This window comes from Paralichthys olivaceus, chromosome 10, assembly GCF_024713975.1.
Source record: "Paralichthys olivaceus isolate ysfri-2021 chromosome 10, ASM2471397v2, whole genome shotgun sequence".
NCBI classification, from domain to species: Eukaryota; Metazoa; Chordata; class Actinopteri; order Pleuronectiformes; family Paralichthyidae; genus Paralichthys; species Paralichthys olivaceus.
Genome location: NC_091102.1, coordinates 21,811,591 through 21,828,119, shown reverse-complemented (window position 1 = coordinate 21,828,119; position 16,529 = coordinate 21,811,591). Strand labels below are relative to the sequence as shown.

Genomic DNA, 16,529 nt, shown 5'->3' with positions numbered 1-16,529 from the left:
GCAATATACAGATACACTTTGTAAAATGACAGAACAAGTTACTGTAGAATTTTACTGTATAAACTACAGCAATTTGTTAGTTTACTGGATTAAGTGAATCCAAACATTTTTCATTTCGTTTAATGTGCTGCTTCTAAAAAACCCTCACTTGAGAAGAGATGCATAAACTCTGACTTGATCCATATTTTATTATCCAGATTAAAACTGATAATGCAAAGTGTCACAAAAAGTTTCACTTATTGTACATCATGCATTATTGATGATACACCATACAGAGGGCCAAATGATTGTACAGATACGATAATTATCATACATAATTCATTATCATTTCATTCCGTGTTTCCTGTTTTATTTTGGAAACCTCTGTCTCTTCTCGTTTCAGACCCCATGTCCGGTCAAGTTTCCCTCCTGTGTGATCACTTGCCCCGCCCTAAATTTCCTGATTGTCTCACCTGTGTGTCATCTCCTTCCATGTCTCCATGTGTATTTCGTCTGTGTTCCCCTTGTGCAGTTGCCAGAATGTAGTCAACTCTGTTACTACTTCCAGCGATCATTTTCCTAGTGTTAGCCTTTTGTGTAGCGCACCTTTTTCTGCCGCCAGTTCTAGTCTTAGTGTTATCCCTTTTTGATAGTGTTGCCTGTTTTTGACTGCCATTTGTGTACTGACTTTTTTTTCTATTAAACAACCTTGCCTCTGAACATACCTTTGTCTGAGTCTTGCGTTTGAGTACCACAGTGCCACCTGTAACAGTATGTTCTGGCCGCTGTGGACTCGGCTGACTCTGATCCTGTGCAAGCTGCTCTTCAAGCCCAAGGGAACAGAATTCACCAACAGGAGGAGCAGCCGTCTTTTCTCCACTGGGAGATCAAGGAGCTGGCGGAGCGGCAGCAGGGAATCCTGGCGTCCTCTAATGAGCAGATCTACAGCTTAATGAACAGAATACAAAAGCAGCAGTTACAGCCTGGTCAGCCCATCACACCACTGTCACCTCCTGTAAGTGTCTCCCACATCTTTAGCAGATAGTGGCTGGTACTACTCTAAACTACTGAAAGCTTCCCTGTTCAGGCTAACTGACCTGTTTCAATTTGCTCAGTGACTCTGTCATTGACTTAGTCATTAAAGAGAAGAGGAGATCCTGGACCGACAGTGCCATGGGAGCCCACAAGAGGTAGACGACACCCATTTATCATCCTCTCAGACAGTCTCCGATGATCTCAGCCTCGCCGCAGCAGCAGGGGGCTGGACCAAACTGCCTCCAGAAGAGCCGCAGCGCCACCTGCAAGAGGTGTATTTAGTGTGGCCAGCTCGGTCATCTCATCGCCTTTTGCAGAGTAAAAGAAAATCACTCATTAGTTACTCATCAGTAATCCAGAGGGCCCTGGAGAGCCATACATCTTTATTTGTAAGTCCCTCTCGTGCTCTGAACAATATCCTCCTAACCTCTTCCTCACCATCTAAGAATTTTTTGGTGTTGATAGATTAAAGATCTGATGCTAATTTAATGGATTTTTAAATTGCTACAGAGCTGGGTCTAAAAATCAATTCTCTGTTAAAACCCCTGGAAGTGAATGCACTAGATGGTCGCTTGCTTTACCATATCACTCATCATTCCCAACAGGTCCAGTGATCCTTCCCTGATGATCACACAGAGAGTATAAGTTTTCATGTTTGAATCAGCTCTGCACCCTTTAATATTGGGATTTCCTTGGTTAAAGAGACCCAAACATAACTGACAGAACTGGTCGTCAGGGAAAGTAGGTAATGGAGCAGTAATTGCAAAAATGTTTCCCTGCCTGCTCACCTCCAGTCCAGCCCTTGCCAGTAGCTCCACACCGACTACAGAGGTCTCAACAGCATCACAATAGAGAACAGTAACAGGTACCCCCCCCCCCCGCTCATATCATCGACATTTGAACTATTACAAGAAGCCAAGATTTTCACCAAGTTAGAGCTCATAAATGCCTATCACTTGGTCGGGATAAGGGAGGGGTGAATGGAAAACTGCTTTCAATATCCCCAGTGACCATTTTGAGTACCTACTCATTCTTTTTCGGTTAACTAATGCTCCAGCTGTCTTCCAGGCCCTTGTGAACAATGTTCTTCATGACATGCTCAACATCTTCTCTACTCCCCACATTCATGCACACATATCACACATGTTGGAATTAAAATGTTAGAATCAGTCACCACAGACATTAGCATTGTCTGTAGACAATATGTTTTTACAAAAAAAACACAAGTTCATTGGACAAAATCAGCCATGACAGTAATTGTCATGCAATACGTTAAGTTTATGGAGGTGGTTTTCAAAGATAGGTGGAAAAGGTGGAATCTGGATACTAGAAAATTAAAGTATAATTCATAATAATAATAATACATTGATATGAATATATGGTTATTTAATCATGTCAGAATTAACATAGGCACTCAGGGGAGCACACATGCATACACAAAGATTATGTTTAAGTAAATATGTGTAAGTAATGCATTCTGGATACCTGCTAGTGTTTCTTAAAATTTGAATTATAATTTTAAAAAAAAACAAAAAAAAAACATGCATATTTGGAGAGGGAAAGCCAATTAGACTACAACAGTATGAAATAAGGCCAATAAAGCCTGAACATTGCTTTGAACAATAGCTTTTTGAGGCAAAAGCCGAAATGACTAGACAAAGCTTGAGCAGTTATGCCACAGAATTATTAGAGCCATCAGATTCACAGAGCACACTTTGATCATCTAGAGTGGCTTGAGCCTTAGTCTGGCAGATAGCCTTGAGTATGGTTTGTATTTATTTAGCGTTTTTTAAGTCTTAATTACAATCAAAGCTCTTCACACTACAGTCTGCCACTCACCCATTCACACACACATTCATAAAGTGCCTCTATTAGCAGCACTTTTTTTCTATGAGGGGCAATACGGGGTCTTGCTCAAGGACACTTCGGCATGCAGATGGGGGAAGACTGGGATTGAACTGCTGACCTTGTGGTTGGAGGACGACCGCTCTCAGCCACAGCCGCCCACAATGAATTGGGGCTGTCAGTTTTCTTTTAATCAAGTTGGAACGAATTTGACGAAGATACAGACCATGAATTGTGACTTGGAAGCAGGAAAGCAGCATGTATGAAAATTATATATATTTAAAAAATTGTTATTGTTTTATTATTCATTACTACAGTTAACCTGTTTTTGATTGCTGCTTGGCAGATCATTTATGCCACTGCCCACTGACATGGCTTCAAAGCTGATGTTAACTGTTGTGAACATGTATGCAGCTGAGTTTTTGGACCTTGCTGTTTCTAAAATCCTATGTATGTCAATGGTCAGGGTGAACATGAATTCAGCAGACTACACATGAGCTCATACACATACTTGTGTTGAGTTATGGCCGAAGGGAGGCAGCTGTAAAATGGTAAAAAAAAAAGAAAAGAAGACTCCTCTGTGTTTCTCCCTTCTCTCTCATTTGCAGCTCCTTCTGTTGAGCATCTACAGTTACTGTGATTATTAATACTTTCCTCATCAGACATGGTGCGAGGGGGCCAGCCCATGCATCTCCACCCATTTATTTGCTTATGCGCCAATGGAAATAAGTATGTAGGTGGAATCAACATGTGCATTTTCCTCAAACTGGCCAGTGAACAGTTTGTTCCTAATAGTAACGTCTTCACAGGCGAGAAAAGCAACTTCAAGAAACCAGTTTGAATACTTCAGTTATGTGGTGGGGAGTGTCATGCTTTGATTTGAGAATAGAATAAACAATCAGTGTTCAAGGTTTTACAGGGTTAGGGATACATTTTCAATGCTTTTCATAATTTCCACATACTGAGGGAACAAAGCGCCATTTCAACCACACCCAAAACATCATCTGCATGTTGAAGAAAATGGCTATTTATTCCTTTTTAAGAATTGCTCTCATCTACCCTGTGTCACATAGCCTACCTGTTAGTGTTATGAAAGCTGGCAGTTATTAATGAGAGGAACAAGAGTCAGGTCAGCTTTCAAAAAGAATCACAGGAAGCAGACTGCACTTTCATCCACCCACATGAAGTCACCTTGCATCAAAGAATCCTTCTCCACAGAGACCTAGTCATCTCAGGCAATTGCAAAAGGCTGTGTGACATTAACATCACAGATATATTGGTCCTGGTCACACAGAGTCACACTCTCGTAAGGTTTCTATTGTGGAGGGTCTGTGTCAGGTTAGTGCTCACAAGGGAAGATATTCCCAATGATAAAAGACAAAGTGGATTTAGTTGATCTGCCCATGTCCTGCTTTGATCTAACTTCACAAAATGGATGAATCCACCGGATAAAGACTGACATTGCATGTTCAGAGTAAGAGACAAATACTGTAACTTTTCTTAAAGAAGCTGGTGAATCACTCGTTATTTCTGCTTATCAGATCTTTTCTATCTGAACATGTAACATGGACATTACAACAGTGGTTGCATAGCACCATCATAACACTGCAGTGGCTCGCAGGAAATGTTGCTGGTGTAATGAAAACAGAACATGCATTGGACCAGTGTTATAAATACTTCCATATGGTCTCTCTCTCTCTCTTTCTCTCTCTTCTTCTACCTCTCTCTCATGTTTCAATGTGCTCTATTGGCACAACACTCACATTGCCAATGTGCGACTACAATATTACATACATTTTATGAATTACAAAATATTAGATCTGCAGGTTCACAGTACAGAGTTGTAACAGAGATGACCTCACCTGATGTGAGAGTGAAGCTTTCAACCTTTATTCACACAGCTGTGAGGGAGTGAAGTGAGTTTCACAGCACACTGACCTCTGGGAAGAAAGTCTGTTTTAGCTCACTGTCAGACAAACACTACAGAAATCCTCCCTCTCTTTCACTAGAACTTAGGAAGAAGAGAAGAGTGTTACTTGCTCTTGATACTTAGAGAAATTGTGTAGTTCATTGTATATAGTATTAAACACTATTTAATAATGATTCAAACTATATTATATGTAGATTAAACAATATATATACAAACTCAGTGGTCACCTGCCAGTAAATAAAATAAATCATAACACCAATCTGAGATATTCAAAGCTGCATGAAGTTTATGTCTGTTTTGTTTACCATCCATCCATCATCTTCTCCCTTGTGGGTAGTGGGGGGCAGGACCCAATCACAACTGACAATAGGCAAGAGGCGGGGCACAACCTGGACAGATTGCAAGCCCATCAAAAGGGAGAAAAAGGCTCCTCGCAAAAAAAACCCAGCAGCCCCTGTTTGGAGCTGGGTAGGGTGTAAAGAGTAGTTTTATCAGATGTCTCTCCACTGAAAATGCTTCCTGCTGCTGCTATTTTCGGGCTTGAAAAGCCAAACAATAAAGAAGCCAAAATGCTCTGCAGAGCTGTGGGATGCTGCAGAGTTAGGTGACAGAGGACATTACACATGACATTTAATGAAGTGCTAACATAAAACAACACCCATTACAGCTTTAACACTTATGTCTTTAAAAAAACCTCTTTAGTAAACTCTCTCTCATTTAAGAATAACATTTTTATATATACGTTGGATTTAGTTTTTTTTATTTTGGCTTTTCCCTGGTGTGAAAACAAGAACACTGTGCAGAAGCTGGGACAAAGCTAAAGTCTCTCATGAAACCTCCAAGATGTAAGTGTGTGTGTGTTTTTTCCATTTGCTACATCCACAGTAATCTAAACTAATCTGGTCACTTTATCCTGCAAAATGTGCCTCTGTGAGGAGATGGTAATAAAAATCTACTCATGAGTGTTCTGGGCCGCATTTGCTGAGACGCCTTTCATTTTGTAGCTGCAATAAACAACTAAGTTCATGGCGGTGTAGCGCTGTCTTTCCTTAACAGCATTCACATTTTCAACCTCTGCCAGAACACTGTCTCACACATTCCTTTGTGGGGGATTTAAGAGTTCATTTGTTTTATTTGGTGACACTTCTTTCCAAGATGGCCCATAGACAACCCATCATATTTCTCAGCTGGCCAGACAGTGGATGTAAACTGACATAGTATATAGTATATACAAACTTCAGGATTAACTTGCCTACATCAGTTTACCAATACAGGTAGGTTACTCAGATTATAATGTGGTTTTGCTCAACTGTTACAGGTACAGAATAATTATTTGGCTTACCATAGGAATTTCTTTAGATTTTTTAAAACTAAGAGAATATCCAAACACAATAAATGGAAGGCTCAAAAAAGGGCTCAACAGAGGTAGAGGAAGACATAGCTTGACGTAGGAAAAGGTAAGGAATTATTCCTGCTCCAGGTTTGTGACATCATCCTCCCCACTGCTCACATCCAGACCAAACAGGGCTATGTGTCTGCTTTTCATTTACTTTTCAGTCCCCAGCTCACCCTCTCCTCTTCTCTCCCTGCTCTTTTTCTTTTTTCCTTTCTTTAGAAAAAGTGGGAGGAGGAACAGAGAAGTGGCAGAACTCCAGGAGTTTGGAAGTTTCTCCCATCCCAGACTTGAACTCAGCACCACAGCTCCTCTGGTTTGAGACTGAAAGGGTGTCTCTCTCTTTCTGTCTCAACCATTTCCCTCTTCACTCAGGACCCCTTCGTCTGTACATCTCTTATCGGGGACCTTATCACTGCTTTGCTCAGCTACCTTCCCTCGGGAGGTGCTGGAAAAGCCAGCAAGGGGAATTTACCAGGAGGATAATGACCAAAAGTCCAGCTTGTAGGCATTTTACATAACAGTTTTTTTCCCTCAAAAAACTAATACATTGGAGCACAACTACTTCAGCTCAGGGTAAGTTTTACTTTGCTACGTTGGAGAAAGTTGCAGAAAGATTATACTTTTTGCACACTTAAATTGTCCTACTTTATGACTAGTTTCTAGTCATAACATGTGAGCTTATGATGGGTGTCATAACTACAGCATTGCACAGAGGTTTTGGATTCTAGCTCATAAATATCAGACAGCATGCGTTTAGCACAAGACTGAAGCCTATACTTTAGTGGTAAGAGTGCTGCTAGGGCAAGAGGTGAGCTGCAGTTAGGGTGAAGGAGGAGTCCTCAGCAATGTCATGTAGCCTGCATGTTGCATGTGAGTGGAGAGTGTGCGCTCTCTTTTTCTCTTTCAAAACGTTTTCCCTTGCTACTCTTCTGTTTGACATTCTTGGTTCATAGATTTGTGGTGAGTGAAAACAAAATCCTTGAGATGTTGCATCTGAGGTCTTTAGCTGTGACCCCGAATCAGTGTGAAGCTGTGTGCCTTTTGTTTGATGAGAGCAGCAACAGATTATTTATGTCACCATCCAACACTGCTAAATACTGCATGTCATATCAAGGGATGCGAGATGTCACAGGTCATTGTTCAGTAGCTCATTCTTGTGCACAGGCTTTTAGTAATTCAATTGATCATTCAATTAATTTGCAAAGCTCCACACCCGCAACTGAGAGCTCCAAAGAGGAGTAATTGGATGAGTAGATGTTTCCACTGCAGCAGTAGCCCAAAACCACACCCTCTGAAACGAGTGCAGCAGTGGAAAAGTGCGAAGAGAGTCTTTTCCATACCCCTGTCCAGATGAACCAGGAGAACCAGAAGGGGTTTAATCCATTGGACAAAAAAGATGGAGTGTGGGTGTGTGTGTGTGTGGTAGTGGTGGGTTGCAGGGTTTAATGGACCAGGTGTAAGTCATTAATCTTCCACCTCTTCTACAAGACTGCCCAAGCAGCGACAGGAATTCAGCTTAGTCTTTCACTGCGTGCATCTGGGATTTGGTGCACAAATTAAGTTATTTTATTCTTTTGAGTCACAACATAATGAAATTACAGTGGAAATTGGCCATTAATAATTCTCTTGAGCTACTTCTTCCACAGTTTTATGTTTGCATGAAATTGGTTGCTATGATACAGGAAGGAAGGACTTGGCCCCAAAAAGCAAAAGCAAAAGGGAATCTTGGTGTGCGCTCCAGATTTGGTTTTCTTTGAGGTATTTATACATAATTTACTACCAGCATTATGACAATGCAGCTACTCTTGGAAGCCAACATCTGAACTTTACTGGCAAAGATGCACCACGATGGCTTTGGGTTTTAGGGGATGCAGCATTAATCAGAATTTGTATGTTTTATGACCCGTCCACGCTCTCCAGCTTTTTTCTTTTTTCTCCATGATGCAGCACAGATGTCTGCTACGTTGGAACATTTTTTTAAAATGAGGTCTAGTTTCAGAGAAGTACTGGTGCAATTTTTTTAAATTACGATCATCAATTGCAAGAAAAATGAAAAACTATCTACAGGTTGGTCAGAGCACCATATACTTGTGGGAGAGTTTCAGAAGTCATCTTTGGCACTTCCAAGGTCTTGATTGAGAAAATATAGTGCACCAGACCCTAGTCTAGTCTTTGAAATGACCTCACCTTACTGACTGATCTCACTCAGCTGTTAACAATGAATATTGAGTTCCTTGCTACAAGCAGTTTTGTCATGTACTGCTTTTCTCCCATGCTAACTAATACTGCATGAGGGTCGAGCTGAACATTTGAACTCAGCCAGCATTACATCGACCATTGTGCTTGAGCCCACATCTGCTAGGTGTCAGATAGGCTAATACAAATCAGCTGTGTGGATCTACCTGCCCAGCCTACCCCCCCCCCCCCCGAATCTTAACCCCATTATCGACCTTCCTCTTGTGTGTCACACATAGCCCGTCACATCCTTCCAGCTGGAATTGCTGGTCCATGCAGCTCTATAATAGATTCATGCATGCAGAGGATTGCTGTAGCGCACCAGGATCTGTGCTATCAAAGTCATACATACTGTTTGAACATGAGGCCCCTGACTATGTGAAGCCAGTGAGTGGCAGTGTGGAGCTGTCTTACATTCTGAAGCAGCTTTGCAGCCGCATCCTTTTGCACCTCACTCGTCTCACTCATTTTTCTCAACAGTTTGTAGAGAGAGATGTCTTGTGCATGGACAAAAACACATCCTTAGAAGTTCGTGTCAAAAAATGTCCTTGAGTGTATAATTGCTCCAGGAGGCTGCAGAGTTTTGCTGATTTATTCTCAGTGTCACTAGAGGCAGCTGCTTTAATTGATAGACTAAGTAGTCATGTGATCCAAATATATTAAAAAAATATAGATTATATCTGCTTTAAGTATTTGCTTTAAGTATTTTGTAGTCAGCATTTTGGTATTTATTTTTTGGTGTAAAAATTTAACTGGCTGCAGTGTTCTGAAAGTATTTTCAGTGTTCTGAAAATACCTCATGTGCCTGTGAAGTGTCTGAACAGTAGTTTTACTCTTATTGAGGGTTAAGGACAGAGCCCATATAAGCATAATTGTGACTTGTGAATATGGGCTGTACAAACAATATTTGATTGATTGATTGATTGATTGATTGATTGGTTGATTGAACTGTGTCCTGCAGTGGGTGAACGTGCAGTTAGCATTATATAACTTTCTGCTACTGAAGCTGATGGAACCGTGTGCTGCTGTTTGTGTATGTACGTGTTAGTGTGTGGTCTATCTTTGCCATAAAAGACTGTGTGAGGTCCAGCTACCAACATGCTCCAGTGTGCTCATGGGCACAAGCAGTGTCAGCCGTGTTGTGTGCATGCAAACTGACTGTGTTGATGTTAACAAAAAAACTGAGAGACATATATATGCTGTTACAGGTAAAGTGTATGGATATGTTCTGCCCAGTGGATATCATAAACTGAATATTGTATGTTGACTTCATGCTGACTATATGCTAAAGTGAAGTTAAAGTAAAGCCTATCACAACACATACGGAGCTTATGGCTGTGCAGAAAGTGTTTGAATGATGAAAAGTGCTGCATGATGAAACACTGTATGGTTTTGTGTGTGAAGCGCTTTGAGTGGTCCAGAAGACTGGATTAGCTCTATATAAATAGATAAAACCCCTATATAGGTTTGGAAAAGTTGGAAAATAGCAATCCCTATGCAGCAGTGACAAAAAAGACTCAGTAATAGCAATACATGCCGATTTCCCCCTAACCCTTTGGATCTTGTCCAGGGTGAGTGCTGTGCCTGGAAAATAAGGCACATACAAACACAGATAAGTACAATTTGCTCAGGATTTTTATCAAATGAAGTTACTGAATAATGTATGAATGCCAGAAGTATGTTGCTGATGGTTTAAGCTGAGTGGTTCAGTCCTCCTGCTTCCACCAAATGAAGCTGTTTCCATTGAAAAACCTCTGCGCACTGCCTGTCCTGTGGCAAACAGCAGCTATATAGATATTAATTTAAATCTCCCTCAGCCGTTAGGTAAGACCAAAAGCTCAACATGAATGTCAAGTTTGATAACTTTTTGCTGACAGGTTTCTTTTGGTGATAATATGTTAAATGTGAGTTTGATATTCAGTTTGTTATAAAGCTTCAGTCCCTACGGAATAGCAAAGAAAATGCATTATTGCTGTCGTTGTTTTGGATGCTTGAATTAGAGAAAACAGGACTCCACTGTGCTACTATGTTTTCCTCTGTGGCTGCAAAGGGAAACCATAGTGTTGACACACTGCATGGCCAGGCCTGGCAAACTTTGCAGAAGAGTGGCTTCTGAGTGACCTGGAATCACATGAGCATGAGTGGAGAACACAAACATCTATAACACTGTCCAGGAGAGTTTACATTTCCTTAAAATAAAGGAACTTTGGCATTTGGGGCTGGCTAGTGACAGCACTGGGAAATGCAGGGAAATATAAAGTATTTCTTACTGCCAATGTGGACTCGGTCAAAGAATATATTGTTCAACTTTCCTTACGTTGTTAAAATGGCCCCCCCACAAAATATTTACACATGTGTTTTATAAGTTAGTAGTAATGACCTTTATGACCACTACAGAATGATCAGTTCATGTTCACAGTGGGATAATGTATTTGTTGTAGAATACATGGCACTGATATTCAGCCATGACATAACTCTTGCTGCCCTCTTTCATTTTCAGTTCGTTTAAAGCCTTTAACTGTAAATCCAACATACCTAAAATTATGTTTTTTGTGTTCATTCAGAGTATTTTGATGATCACACAACTCATATACAAATGCACTGTTACTCTACCTTTTCCCACTGGTTCCGCCAGTTTATTTCTACTATGCATTGTGTGGTTTGCATTAACACTGGAACACAGCAAAGTACAAACTGTGGCTGTAGTGTTTCATTACAAATTTCAGCCATGTGTTTACTGCTCATTATTTCTGTGGATGGCTTTAGCTCTCAAGCCTAAGACAACGGCAGCCTGGGTTATAGAATTTGGCAAATTCATAATTAAGTGACACCAAATCCTCCCCTTTTCTGTTCATGTTAAGTGGCTGCAATGATGAACTTGATGCATAGTTGCAAAACCTCTTAATAGTGGGGCACTGCAAATAGCATAACATAAACTAAGGATGACATAAACCCTGAGAATCAGACTTATGCCTGGAAGGTTGCTAGTTTGAGGCTCTGTGTGGGTTTGTGCCCTTGAGCAAGATTCTTAACCTCCAACTGCTCAGTGGCCGAAAATAGGAAAGTGGTTGTATGGGAGTGTGTTATTTTGGGCAAAACAGCACAAAAATGAGCCAATCCTCAACTTTAAATATGGTGGTTGAAAACACAAACATTAAGTTAAAAACACAACATGATGTCACTGGTGCTGTAGACATTAACATCTACTCCACTTTACAAAAACTCCACGTGACTTCATGTTCCATTAAAAGAGCACATGATTTGTATGTGCTTTGTTAATAAGAATCTATGAAACTGTGTTATACCTGCAATTTCCACCAGAGGACATAGTTACAACTCTGGGTCCATGACTGACTAGTTGGCTATACATTGTGGGACAAGTTAATTCAGTTCAAATAAAATAGACACTTATTTGGGAATAATGATGCAAACACCACTTTGCATCCTTGCCGCCTAAGCCCAGAGGAACAGACTCCAAGAATTATAACTTTTACTTTCCATCATTTAAGTCAGTGATGAAGATTTCACCATTTATAGGCTTTGTTACAGAATGACAAGTCTGCCAGTTCACAGTTGGAAGTTTGGGTTAATTTGGATGGCATATGTTTTTCTCACATTATAGTTTTACAGTCTTAAGTTTGCGTCAGTGTGTTCATTTCTCTATTTTCCTGCTCAGGCAGCTTTTATGTACTGCTAGATCCACATTGTGAAAATGTGAAAATGGTGACGACAATCCTATTGCTTTTCAAAACTCTCTGGGCTAAGGAACAATCATGATTGTGTGTGTGTGTGTGTGTGTCTGTTTGTGTTTGTACACTTTGAGAAAGATTTGGCATCAGTTATTAATAGCAAATCATAAATGAACAACTCTGTTTGAAAAAAAATCAGTGCTGGCAAATACAGTTGAAGTTATAATACTTGATCAGATTTGAGTTGGAAGATTTCCTGTGCTGTAGGCTACATAACTAAATGCAAAAGGCTGCATACTTTCCTCAACATGTACAAACTTTCTTATTGGGCTAAATATATCAGATCAGCAGTCAGCCAACTTTACTTCAGTTCCCGTGACATTAACGAAGACTCTGAAATGAATAGAAAACACCCACCCCTGCTGTCATGAAGACTTTCCAGTCCAACAATGCAACACTTATTTTGTGAGGTGGAAAGTTCAGTCCCTGCCAAGCACAGTTAATTACTAAAACACACTGGCTGGTAGTTTTAACAGGTGGTTTTGATCATTACCATCATGGTGGCTCCCTGGCCTGCACTGATGGTACTCAGGTAGTCATCCAGACTGTGTGCGTGAAAAGGTTAAAAAAAGGTTTTAAAAAATGCTTAAAAGAATTAGAAGGTTGCAATAGTCAATTCTTAGTTTGTTTGGTTTTGACAGCTTTCCTCTGAAATGGTTTATTAATTGAGTTGTGTTCACACTGCAGCACTTACATTGCTCATATTCGTGCAATATTTTTCCTCTCTTTTTTTCTCTTGTGGTGTGTTAAATATGAAAGCTTGTGCAGTGTTGTGCAGTAAAATTTGCGAATGCATTTTTTATTTTTAAAGGATATCCCTACAAGAGAAACGTAAAAAAAAGTGAAAACCTTGAAAACCATGTTTGTACGTAAATATGTTCATGTAGGGTTTGTATCCGGTTCATATTCATGTATTTTTTTGTTTTTAATTTCACAGGTGTCCCCTTTCTTTCTTCTGAAGATGAGGAGGCATCGGTTGTTACCGTTCTGTGCGCTTCTGGGTGTCCTGTTTGCAGGATTTCTCCCTAAACTTGATGCTCAGGAAGGTAAGCTGAACCAAGTTAATCTCAGTTGCAGACAGCAGTGCGATCATTTTGCAGAAGATCTCTCTTTTCAGCAATGCTTAGCAAGATATGATTTTGTCTGTAAAATAATGAATCTACATCTACACCTGTTTAAATATTCAATGTATGCCTATTCTAACTAAACAAAAACAAGTATAAAGTAAAGAATGATTTTTTTCTTCACTCTAATAAGCATTGGTGGTGAACTTAATATAATGATTACTATAATGTTAAAATGTGATTTCAATTGGTGTATCTCAGTGAGAAAAAAACCGAGATCCCAAAAGCGGAGTACCAAGTCCAGTCAGATGCTTTTGATAAACAAAGCAAAATGATTCTGTCAAAGTTAGAATTTCATTTAAAACCATGACAGTTATATTCATGTTTTGGTACTGAAGCAATGTTTTGGTACCAAACACGAAGCATCTTTTTCACTGGTCTTCACTTCTGTCCTTTATACACTCTCTTTTGAAGATTGTGCACAAGGGTTGGCAGCTGATGTATACTTTCTAGTGGATTCATCTTGGAGTATGGGACAGGAGAACTATGAGCATGTCAGACATTTTCTGTACAGCTTGATACAATCGCTGCACAAGGTTGGAGAGGACAGGTTTAAATTTGCCCTTGTGCAGTACAATACCAGGCCTGAGACTGAGTTCCAGCTCAACAGCTACCCAACAACACAGGGAGTCCTGGCACACATCAAGGCTATGTCTTATCGTGGTGGGGGCACCCGCACTGGCCTGGGCCTGGAATTCTTGATACGTACACACTTGACTGCTGCATCGGGCAGCCGGGCTGCTGAAGGAGTGGCGCAGGTGGTGGTGGTGCTAACAGATGGGCGATCCCAGGATGACGTGGTCGAGCCAGCTCAGGTCCTGCGGATGGCAGGCGTGGAGGTGTTTGCAGTTGGAGTTCAGGATGCAGTGGAGTTGGAGCTCAGGGAGATGGCTAGTCAGCCTCCCGACACTCATGTATTCAGTGTAGACTCATTCCTCTCCTTGCGGGATATAATCCAAGATTTAGTAGTCAGTCTTTGCGGCGCAGTGACCCAGTCATGGGGGGCTCCTGTGGCAAATGAGGCCCCTGTGGCTGGAGGAGGGACAGGTAATGAAATGGGACCAGTGTCACTTCTATACTAATAAGTCTACATGTGCAGGTAGAAGACACTGCATATGTGGTCATGTCTGGAATTTATTATTAACACATTATTATGTTTTTTTTTAACCACAATAACCTCTCACTATCCACCTGCAAAATTAACATCACATGGTTTGTCTTAGCACATTTAATATACCCCTAATGCTTTTAAAATCAAAGTAGGATTTGCATGTGATTGACACCCCTACTGCATCTTAGAGTGTTCACTTTGTAATACAGAGACATATATACTGTGTAAAATCACATCAAATGTGGATTCAGTAAATCATGTTTGAGTATTATAAATATTCTGCCTGAGATTCTTTGAAAACTCATAATTAATATAGTTGTGTTGGTATCAGCAATAACTACTTTTAGCCCAATTTTTACATGATGCCTGATTATTTACAGCTGTAAGAAAGAGGACACATTTATAGACAGCAACAGAATGAAATGGTAAAATGGATTAAGTGACACCTCAGATTAAAAAACATTCAGACATTTCTTGAAGAAAAGGATGATCTCAAAGATCAATACTCTTAAAAACTCATTCAAAATCAAAGAGCTTTTAACAATAGCTAACCATGCACAACTGCCTATATGTCTTGCATATATATGTTTGTCTTTATCAGTCACAATGTCTATTTGTGTAAAATATATGCAATATTGTGTATTTGAAACAGTGATGAACCTGCCTGGAATCATCTTTGACATTGCTACAGAAGAAGTACTTGGTGAATGTTCTTATATGTAGGTTTCTAGAAATGATGTCCAATATATTGAGTGAATTTCAATGAAGAGTGCTCGTAAAAAGTGTTCAATGAGGACACTGCCACTGCAATTCAAAACAAATTGGAAGCATCAGTATTAGTTTTACTCATTTTAATATGCGACTAAGACATTCTCAAGTACAGTAAACTGTAAGCACCAATGATGGGCCACAGGGTCATGACTGGTCATTTTATTTGAGGTCCGTAACAAGAGTCTGCATGGGATGGCTGTACTCAGTGGAGCTTATACAAAAGACATACTAAGTCCTTCAGTCAGAGTGATACTTTCTTTGGCCATTTGCCAATTGTTGTAACAATCAATATTATGTTTGATTCTATTGGCCTTATAGTTTGCCAGAATGCTAATCTGCCTCTGCACAACTAAGCTGTTATACTGCTAACCATGAAAATTAATTTTATATTATTGATTATTTAGAGGTTCATACAAATTGCCACACTATTCAAAATTCATCCAGAAAATAGTGTGATTGGCAAGAAATTACATTACATCGCACATTACATTTTACAGCATTCCTGAGAAATTAGGGCATATGTACAAAAATCTGCATCACATACATCACTTCAGGAAATCTCCTGGGTTCAGCCTACATGCAGTATGATGTGTTTTTCACTGTTATTGATTTGTTCACTCTGAACATTACTTGACACATGCAATGACATGCTAGCACGAGTTCTTTGATTTAATTCTTTGTCTCTGTCCCACTATGTTAACGCTTTCACAAGTTCCATTTTGTTGTGTTCTCTCTTTCTCTCCTTAAAGCACAAGATTCAGCTGACCTAGTATTCTTAATTGATGGATCACAGAACGTTGGAGCAGCAAACTTCCCCTTTGTGCGTGATTTGGCTTTGAGAATCATTGAGCCCCTTGATGTGGGCAGGGACACTGTTCGAGTGGCCTTGGCCCTATACAACTCCCACCCAGAGATAAAGTTCTATCTAAATAGCTATGACAGCAAATCGTCAGTCCTGGAAGCCGTGAAGGCCCTTACCTACTCAGGGGGCGACGAATCTAACCTTGGGGCTGCCTTGGAGGAAGTGGCCGAAAACATATTGGGCCAAACAGCTGGGGGCAGGGCAGATGAGGGTGTGCCACAGGCGCTGGTGGTTATAAGTGCTGGGCCATCCACAGACGATACTGGTGCTGGTGACCGGGCCCTTAAGAGGGCTGGCGTCATCACGGTCGGCATGACGATTGGTGACACCGCCACTGCAGATCTGGAAGCAGTAGCTACAGACAAAAGTTTTGTCCTGTCAGCACCTGATTTCAGAGCAGTGGCAAACATGGGTCCCCAGCTGCTCCCATACATTTACGGGGTGGTCCAACGCACCATTATAGTACAGAATGAGTTCACAGAAGGTATGTAA

General features: G+C 40.5%; 1 protein-coding gene across 5 annotated transcripts in view; it reads left to right on the top strand.

The window, feature by feature from the left end:
* The first annotated feature begins 6,427 nt into the window (after window positions 1-6,427).
* The window catches only part of col6a3 (collagen, type VI, alpha 3), a 98,974-nt gene continuing 88,872 nt past the window's right edge, over window positions 6,428-16,529 (top strand). Inside the window, exons 1-4 of one of the 5 annotated variants that reach the window (XM_069532505.1) lie at window positions 6,428-6,758; window positions 13,107-13,215; window positions 13,708-14,340; window positions 15,925-16,521. In XM_069532505.1, coding sequence (XP_069388606.1) covers window positions 13,131-13,215; window positions 13,708-14,340; window positions 15,925-16,521 — 1,315 coding nt within the window. In that variant the 5' untranslated portion in view covers window positions 6,428-6,758; window positions 13,107-13,130. The remainder of the gene's footprint in view (window positions 6,759-13,106; window positions 13,216-13,707; window positions 14,341-15,924; window positions 16,522-16,529) is intronic. The other 4 variants (XM_069532502.1, XM_069532503.1, XM_069532504.1 and 1 more) reach the window with 4 other exon arrangements.